We start from the raw sequence: 10,202 nt of genomic DNA on the forward strand, positions 1-10,202 counted from the left end.
TACCATCCAGAAGAAAGGGACTTTACGTGCTTTTCTAAAACACATCTTTCGTATTCAAGAATTGATTTATTCCTAGGCGATGATGAGATAGCAAGAAGGGTAAAAAAGATTTTAATACAGGATATCACCTGGTCAGATCATAACGCATTAATAATGGTTATCTTACCTGAAAATCCTAAAATAAGATCAAATTGGCGCTTAAATGAAAATATCTTATCTAAAAAGGAGAATAGAGATTATATAATAGACATTACAAAAAAATATTTTTTGGAAAATGAGAATAAAGAAGTCCCTTCACCAATAGTTTGGAGTGCCTATAAATGCGTAATCAGAGGCCACTTTATTAAATTGGGTACTATAATGAAAAAATCCAGACCGTTATTAAGATCTACAAATAAAACTTTAAAAGACTGGAAAAGGAAAGAAATTTCCTGGACCGGTAGAATAAATACTATTAAATCATATATTCTTCCCAAATGGACATATTTATTTCAGATGCTACCTCTACAAGTCCCCAAATCTTGGCTACGTATGATCCAGACAGCTTTCAATAAGTTCATTTGGTTAAATAAAAAACCTAGAATAAGTCTAAAACTCCTTTCTAAGAAAACCAGAGAAGGAGGACTTGGAATACCAAATATTGTGGAATATCATGATGCATGTATGTTAGCCCATGTAATGGCCTCCCAGATAAAGGAAGCTAGAGACGAGATATGGTATCAAATTGAAGGAAAAATGATTGGCTGTAGAGATATTGCATCTTTACCATGGATTATAAGATCTGGAAGTAGGGAAAAAATATGGAGAGAAAGATCTCTAGTCCTAGAAAGTACACTAGAAGTATGGGATCGGACCAAAAAAAACTAGGTTTACATAATACGTTAGGGAATTTTCTCCCCTTAGATGTAATCTCAGGCAATATAGATAATCTAAATCTAAACCCATGGAAACAAGCAGGTATTTATATTGTTCAAGATCTATACCTAGATAATGAACTTAAATCTTTTCCCCAGATTCAGGAGGAGTTCTCTATACCCTCCAAAGAGATATTCTCATATTTAAGAATTAAGGGCTTCATTTCAAAATGTAATCTACTGTATAATGGAGAAGATCTGAAACAATTTAAAAGAATCTATAGTATGAGGAATACTAAGGGTATGATTTCTAGATGCTTAACCCTCATTAGATCCCATCAAAATTATACGCAGATTTCGGCAATTAAGTTATGGGAAAGGGATTTAAGGAGGACAATACCTTGGGAATCTTGGTTAGATTCGATACGGTGGGTTAATAAAGCTATACGTTGTCTGAATACTAGGGAAAATTTCTATAAGGTGGGTTACAGATGTTCCTTCTAAATTAGCAAAAATGTATGGAAAAACAGAAGCAATATGTTGGAGATGTGGATCTGAAAATGGGGACTACATACATACCTGGTGGTTATGCCCTCAAATAAAAGATCTTTGGAGAAAGGTCTTTGACCATATCGAGAGATTGATTGGAATTAAGCTGCCCTTTACTCCAGATTTTGCTCTTTTACATCTGGATTGTCTATCAGGTCCAAAGGTAGATATATATTTATTAATTCATATACTTCTGTCTACTAAGATACTGATAGCCAAATACTGGAAAAGTAATAAGGTCCCTCAGTGGTCAGAGATAAGATTACGATCATTATACCATTGTAAAATGGAACTGGGCATAACAAAATCAGTTGGATATAGCATAAGTAAGATTAAAAAATGGGAGAAATGCATACAGCTCCTGGAAAGTGTGTAGTAGGAGATATATTGCTTCCCTATAATACCGTTGCATCACGAACTAGAGGTTTATTTGTCATTGTCTGTCGACTGTATGTATTATTGTTTATTGTAAATATTGTCTTTTATTCTATGTATGGAAAATTAATAAAATTTTGATATGAAAAAAAAAATATATATATATATTACCAGCAGGATCTAATATTTATATATATATATATATATATATATATATATATATATATATTGGCAGCAGAGTCTAATATTTATTCACTCTGCCCCCGAGATGTGCCCCCCCCGGGATATGCTGCTACTCTACCCCCCTCCCCCCGAGATATGCTGCCACTCTGCCCCAAGAGGTCCCCCCCCCTAGACTTATCGGTGCAGACTCCCCGGGGTCTTGCAGGGCCGGCGGGGGACAGCTACGCGGTCCAACGTGGCCCCTGATAGAATAAGAAAATCTGTGATATCTTTCCGTGATTCCAATTTTCTTTGGTCATACCATAAGGTAATGCTCCTCTTAACTGGGGACAGTAATATGTAGTAGGGCAGCTATAATTTTCTATCACTCAATTGGGAATCTGTTTGTATAACTTTCTCCAGATGTTTTTGTGGAAACCTCTTTCACTGCATTGGTAAATTTTCTCAAATGTTAGTAGATTTGTATAGTTTTAACAGTTTAATTTAAAAGTGTATTGATTAAAGTGGAAGTTTGCTGAAAACATATTAGCCTTGTGAATTCACCAGGCCTAATGAGCTCAGTAAATACATATTAGTTTCTCTCTTGCTGGAGAAACCACCGTTTGTAAGACATAATGCCGGGAATTTAAAAGACAAACTGTGGGGTTAATGAATACACAAAAAAACCAGGAAACGCAAACTCCAACACTTAATATTCTATACAACTCTTCCACATGGGGAGCACATCCACATAGAGAAAAAGAGATATTTGACAAAAAATAGTGTAACTCCACATGCAAATAGGGACTTAGCAGTATTGCAGGTAAGTAATGCCCTCACATTTCCAAGGACTTAAATGAGCTCATCATAAAATATTCTTTAATTCTTCATAGCTGAAAAATATAAAAACCACAGCAACAATGGCACAGTATCTCTCTGTTAAGTGGATAAGGTAAAGTATTGGATTTACAACAGATGAAATGTACAAAGGAATCGGCATAAAACCAGGCACAGGGAAGTCCACCACCTAGCAGCAAGAGCTTCCATATGTATCCCTCTCTCTCAACGCGTTTCACCGGACAACCGGCTTCCTCAGGAGATGAATCATGATTTTCTTTTGCAGCTTGACCGAAGATATAATGTAGACCACCTTCCTTACAGCTCAACAAATCCAGAGTGGTTCATTTTTTAGCTATGAAGAATTAAAGAATATTTTATGATGAGCTAATTTATGTCCTTGGAAATGTGAGGGCATTACTTACCTGCAATGTTGCTAAGCCCCTATTTGCATACAGAGTTACACTATTTTTTGTCAAATATCTCTTTTTCTCTATGTGGATGTGCGTCCCATTTGGAAGAGTTTTATAGGGTTAATGAATACACCTGAGAATTATGACACCTATTTTTTAGTGGTATGAGTATAGTGAAGGGGTTTTTTTGTTGTTTTTTTTTTACATTTTCTTAGAGTACTGAACAGCAACTGATTAGGAATCTTACATGAGAAAATGTATTTAACAGGTTAAATACTTGTAAATATACGATTTTTAAACTGATTATATTTTCTTACCTTTTAGATGCCAAGGTAGATAGTGCCTATGAAAGTCAGTCTGGGGAAATGGAGTGCTCGGCTGGGCCTCCAAAATCCATACTTCCAAGATCCATGAACATGCCTCCAGAACAAACGCCATCAAATGAGCCAGCTATTAGACAATAAATGGTCCTATTTGACCTGCTTTTCGCAGAATGAACTCCGTTTGGAAACCAATATTGTACAGCGTATCAAAAAACGTTTAGGACATCTGGAACCTTTTTTTACTTTTTCTTTCTTTGAGCATGATCCTTTGAATGTAAGTGACTAGGTTGTAATGAAACTGCCTATACAATACCAAACTTTCTTTAAAAGTGGAAACTTCTTATTTTTTTTTTCTTCTTCCCAAAATATACTTTGAAAAAAAAAATTCAAGATGTTATATGACTATTCCAAACTTTCTGGAGACCTAATTTCTGTGTTCCTAGCTCATTTTACTAAGTATATTCACTTTTTTGTGTTCACCAATAATCTCCTTCCTATTTAAATGTTTTATTTTTATTAAAAAACAGTTTTAAGTGTAATTTAAAAAAAATCAACTATAGAAATATCATTTTTTTATGTAAAGGAATTCATATTTTTAGTTCCTGACCAGAAACACCAAGGTCAGGATGTGCTTTATTTATGGTGTATAGAAGCATAGGACGTGTGGGAGTCCCATTGTTCTGCTACACGTCATCAGGCAAAGGGATTTTCATTTTTGTGTTCGAATCTACGTAGGTTAACAGAATTGGTACAATTACAGCAGTAGTCATTGTTTGCATTACATCTAGTGATCCGTAGAGTTGTTATGTTCAAAAAGCAATTCTGGTACAAATTTAGGAAAGTGGTCTCAAGACTATAGCAACCAATAGAAGGTTCCTGCTTTCGCACTGAAAAATTACAAACTTTTAAACATGCGCATGTCTTCATCGAGGCAAGAGAAGTCAGAACCAAAAAGGGCCTCTCATACTTCATTTCTAGTGTGACAGATTAGTTTTCTTTACATACACGTCTCTACATATACATGTATCAGGAACTAAACATAATGCATAATATGTAAGAAATAATGCAGTACATCTATATGAAGAGCGTTTTAATTTCATAAATACATGTTGAAAAAACTGAATACAGATGGTTTCTACATTGAATCACAGGTGCATGACTTGATTTACAGGCTTGAAAAGTGTATTAAACATTCTCAGGATTATGCATGCATAAATGATATACAGCGAGTAGGCATAATAAAAAGAACCTAAACCCTGGGCAATGACATGCTGGTCTCTTTGACAGACAGCAAAGATCTGATTAATGGTACTTGATGCACAGAAGGACTGTCTCAAAGTTAAAATAAATAATCATGCTCCTTGTCTGATCACACAAGGCATAGCAAGGAAACAATCTAAAATCAGAAAGAAAACAAGCATCCTTTTATTGTTTGCTGAAACGATACACTTTCAGATGTTTCTTTACTTAAGTGGCATGCAATAAGAACCATGACGAGTCCATCCTGTGTTATGATCAATGGGTGAATTCTAGACAAGGCTAAATATAAGAAATAAGCATTTTTCAATTCAGTGGCAAATTGGATTTGGAATGTTTTTTAGTGATTGGCTAAGTAGAAACCAAATTGCACAATGCAATCAATAATCTGAATTAAGCACCATTTTGCAAAGTTATTTTAAAGTTAAAATATGTATAAAATACATATGTGAAAGAAAATAAATATCATACTGATTTATCCTAAATGTAAACATAGAATTTATCCTTATCTGAAAGTACACTTTTTTCCAATTGTGATTATAATGACTTGGCTTTTGTAAGTACTCTCATAAAAAAATAGCATATTGGAATAGAATTCCTCTTCAAGGATATATACTATATGGACAAGAGTATCGGGACATCTGACTAGAGGACTGCATCGGGAACTCGCAGGTGCGGGCGGTTCTTCGGGTGTTGCCGGAGTGGCCGGTCAGACAATGTACCTGCGGGTCCCAGTAAACCCGCTGCCTTCACGTTGCTCGCACACAGGGTCACTTCTCTTGTTCCGCCCAGGAACCCAGCTGAGTCATGTGAATTTATGTCATGTCACATGACGCTGTGTGCGACAACGCAAAGGGAGACTTGTGGGAGTGGGCGAGAAATCTGCAGTTCAGGTAAGGAGGAGTTTGTATGAACGAGTATGCGTGATTAAGGAAATGAATATCTGAATGAGGGAATGAATGAGTATATGAATGTTTGTGAATGATGTTTGCGGGAGGGGAACACACGTTGCAGGAGCGGGTGGTAATGGTCAGAAATTCTGCGGGTGGAAGCGGGATTAAGAAAACAGTCCCGCGCATTACAGCAATGGGGACTTTTATGAAATAGCATTTTAAATAATAATTAATAATGTAGTTGAACCCCCCCTTGCAGCTTCCACTCTTCTGGGAAGGCTTTCCACAACATTTCCATTTCCAGGTGAATGTTACTAGTCCAATGTTAGCCTATACTGGGATACAAACGATTGTGGTTATGTGTGAAAGGGATTTTAACTTAGGTTGCATGTGTGTGGTTTATAACAGGACAGGTCAGTGCATAAACTAATCACTGTGGTGGTTACTTATCCACTAAGTAACCACCAGACGCAGTCCTGAAAATATTTATTTAGTGTCAAGTAGTTATTAATATGGCATTTGTTGTTATAATAAATTATTACACAGCTTGTGCAAATTATAGGTTTCCCACTAATCTCAGTTTGTTGAAACTAAAAGTTGCTTTTGTGATCTCATAACTGCATTTTGTTGACAGTCTGCAGGAGAGTTGAACGTTTTAGCTGCTTGATGTTGCTCCGCGTATGCATGTATTACCTCGGTCCTTCATACTGGTAAAGTTCACTTTAGTAGGCTTTTTATCAGGGGAACATTTATCAAGGCATAGAAGGACAATTTGCCCCTGTGTAGCTGTGATTTTAAGATTTTGGGTTACATGTTTTACTTACGTTTATCTATTTACCCACTGAGTTATCGTAGCCTTAGGAAACATTTACACCCTGACTGTATCCATTCATATGCTAAAAAAAAAGAGAAAATAAATGATACAGCCAGTGTTTGAGGGACTGCATAGAAAGTAATTTATGAGCAGCACAAGGCTTTTACAAATTGTCCCTGTGAGGGATCCAGTAAAAGAGAACACAGTGAGTAAGACTGCATTTCTCTCCACAAGAGTCTGCTGAGCTATTCCTTAACCCCTTAAGGACAATGGGCGCTCCCAATTTCCATTGAAAACAATGCATTTTGAGTCCGTACATGTATGGACTTTGTCATTAAGGGGTTAAGAAGAAAAAGGTATTTGCTTTATTTTGTTTCCTTGGCAGCAGGTAAGCCGTCCAGCTATAGACAGTTACAAATGTTAGTGCTCAGAGAGCAAGGCGTTTCTTTTATTTCTTTTGTTTGAAAGGCCTTTTAATAAAAGAGATACAACTTTGTGGTGTTTGAGACCCTAAGACTGTGTGATCCTAGCTCACACAGGGAGCTGAACTGATCAACACTCCTGTAAATGCATACAGACACAACTAAAGTTTTATATTTGATTAATAACCAAATATAGACCTCAATATGGGAAACAAGAAGCTCCACATTACAGTTTCATTACATAAAATAGTTGTCTTACAAATTTATAATTAAAATGTTAAGTCCCTATTTACCTAGAATTTGACAGAAACTTTTTTGCCATTTGTTTTTTTTCACAATTCACATGATATACAAAATAGTAACAACAATCTTATTACAACAGAAACAAGAACATTATTTATTAACCTATTACCCCTTGACAGTATATGAATTCTTATGGAATAATTTCAGTTTGCATAATTGATTATTGGTGGCCAATCACCGCTTTTATAGCTGGTCATCTTACTCATGGTTTTTGTGTGTTTACACTGTTTCCATATTTTAAATATATCCCCAAAGATCCCAATGAAATGTTTAGTCAAATAATGGGCCAACCTTTAGGACAACATAGAAAAAGATCTAAAACTATTTATAAGCTTTTGGGACACCCAAGCCCTCATCTTCAAATGGCAGTAAAATGAGTGAACCACAAGTCCTTTTAATCTTATTGGTGTATCTATGTAGCCATCAATATCCATTATCCTTCATAAAACATGAATTTTTTTTCTCTAACACTAAGGCAACAGGACTTGCTTTCAGCTACATTCTGAAAAGCTAGATAAATGTCAGATTGGAATTTCAGTATTTTAAGAAATTCAAGTTTTTATCTTAAACTCTGTTTATGTTAAATCTGTTCCACATAAAATTAATTCCTATGAAATAAACACAGCGGTCTTTGAGTTTCTATGGCAACAACCTATTAGTGCCTGCTTTCGTGTCAAGTGTGTCTCAGGCTAAAATTCAACTAATTTCAACATTTTATATCAAAAAAATATCTATGGGAAAGGGTTGGACATTCAATAGTACTAGTGCTATATTTAGAAATTGTTGCATGGGCGTCTGTGTGTAGATTGGCCGTTTATTGGCTGTCACACAGTTTTCTGAATCTATATTAGTGGCAAAAACCAACCAGCCAAGATACTCTGAGCATGGCGAGTGTTTTCTACAATATATCTACAGAGGCAGCTGGGGCTACAGACATAACTAGTAACTCTGTGAATTTGCCCTGGAGTGGCTGTGTATGGACTTCAAAATGGAACACCACCGACCAAGCCTCATTCCATGCTCCCATCTCTCAAAGGACATGAAATGGTATGAAACCAAATTTGATAAAAGATGAAATGGAAAGAGACAAAGAAGATTGACCGAGTCCCATTAGTAGTCACATACAACCCCCAGCTTGGGTCCTATGCCAAATAGCAAAATACCTTTAAACAACACTACATAAAGATCAGAAACCGAAAGACATACTCACACTCCCTAAACAGACCAAATACAAACGGCACTTCTCCCTGTCACTGAAAGAGATGTGAAACCTGTGAACACACACACACACACCAGACATGGTACCAATATCACATACAGTCCTACACCATAAAGTTCATGGTACCTTCTCTGGTTTTATTTACACTGCCTTTACACACACCTGCCCATTACCACACATATACACATACACTGCCCTTACACACACCTCCCCATAACCACACATATACACATACACTGCCCTTACACACACCTGCCCATAAACACACATACACGTTGCAACGTGTAAGGCAACGTGTATGTGTACACACCTGCCCATTAACACACATATACACATACACTGCCCTTACACACACACACACCCATAAATACGCATATACACGCACACTGCCCATACACACACCAGCTTAAAAACACATACACCTGCCCATTTACACACATACACTGCCCTCACACAAGGCTCTCCATACACATGTGTATACACATACACTGCCCTCACACTCCCCTGCCTTTACACACACATATAAACAAACACCAGCTTACAAAGACACAAATACCTACACTGCCCATACACACACACTTCCCATACACACACACCAGCTTACAAACACACATATACACATCCCTTACACCCCTTTCTCCCCATCTCTTACTTTTCTCATCTTTCATCATCCATCATCTTCTATCTTCCATCCTGTGGTGGGTGCGCTTAGTCTGTCACTCCATGCCTCTGCTTTAGTGCTCCCTCATCACTATGCTCTGGCTATTGATGCAGAGCTGCGGGGTGACGTCATATCCCGGCGCTCTGCATCATTTGCCGGCACATAGTAATTAGGGAGAACGGAAACCGAGGTCTATCAATTCCCTAATGTTGGGCCGGTTAGAGGGGATTACGATCACCCCAACCAGCCCTGCTCATCGGACACCTCCTCCCCAGACCAGTGCTGATGGTGCCCCACAGGGGATGCCTGATGAGCAGTGCTGGTTGGGGAGAGCACAATCGTGCAGCTGCCTCGGCAATACCCTGAAGACCAGCCCAGGGGAGGTGGCCTCTCTGCTCGCTCCTTCCCCTATGGATATGCTACTGTTTCTTTAGGGGCTTCGTGGTGAATCACATTGCTGGCACCTGCATGTTACTGTATAAATGCATGAGCAATTCTTGCTTCAAATGCATAATATGCCTGAAGAAGAGTCAGTCCCGAAAGCTGGCAATCCATTATACGTCAGTTAGCCAATAAAAATATAATCTTTAGTAAATTTGCTTTCAGTCTTTCTATGGCTAACACGGTACAACTCTGTACCTCTGGTATGAAGTTAGTTAATTAAATACAGTACAATATATTTTTCAATATATTTTTTTTTTTTAATGTATTCACCGCTTATGTTGGGCAGACTGGATCGGCCAAATGGTTCTTATCTGCCGTGACTTTCTGTTTCACTTTCTGTTTCACTTTCTATGTTATGACCAACTTTGACAGCCACTGATCTATTTGTCTAACACAGACAAATGAAAAGCAGTTGTACATTGCATTAGCTATAATAGAAGTAACATCCCTAAATAATCAGTGGCTTAATTTGCTTAAATTATCCTACTTTAACAGTAAATAGTAGTTTTTAGAGGAAATAAACCTCTTTGTTTATATATAAGAAGCCAAAAATATAAAATCCCCATAGAAAATGATGTGTCTGTGAAAAAGACAAATTATTTATCTGTTAACAGTGCTTTTTGTGTTTGTTATATAATGCTCACAAACTCATAAGGAGGACACCAAAAAGTACAAT

The 10,202-nt window shown here is 37.1% G+C and overlaps 1 protein-coding gene across 2 annotated transcripts in view; it reads left to right on the top strand.

Moving 5' to 3' along the window:
* The window catches only part of NFKB2 (nuclear factor kappa B subunit 2), a 69,141-nt gene extending 64,361 nt beyond the window's left edge, over positions 1-4,780 (top strand). For both annotated transcript variants that reach the window (XM_053450929.1, XM_053450930.1), the window contains one exon: positions 3,515-4,780. In XM_053450929.1, the coding sequence (XP_053306904.1) occupies positions 3,515-3,654 (140 nt within the window). In that variant the 3' untranslated portion in view covers positions 3,655-4,780. The remainder of the gene's footprint in view (positions 1-3,514) is intronic.
* Positions 4,781-10,202: the final 5,422 nt, after the last annotated feature.

Source organism: Spea bombifrons, chromosome 11 (genome assembly GCF_027358695.1).
Source record: "Spea bombifrons isolate aSpeBom1 chromosome 11, aSpeBom1.2.pri, whole genome shotgun sequence".
Taxonomy (NCBI): domain Eukaryota; kingdom Metazoa; phylum Chordata; class Amphibia; order Anura; family Pelobatidae; genus Spea; species Spea bombifrons.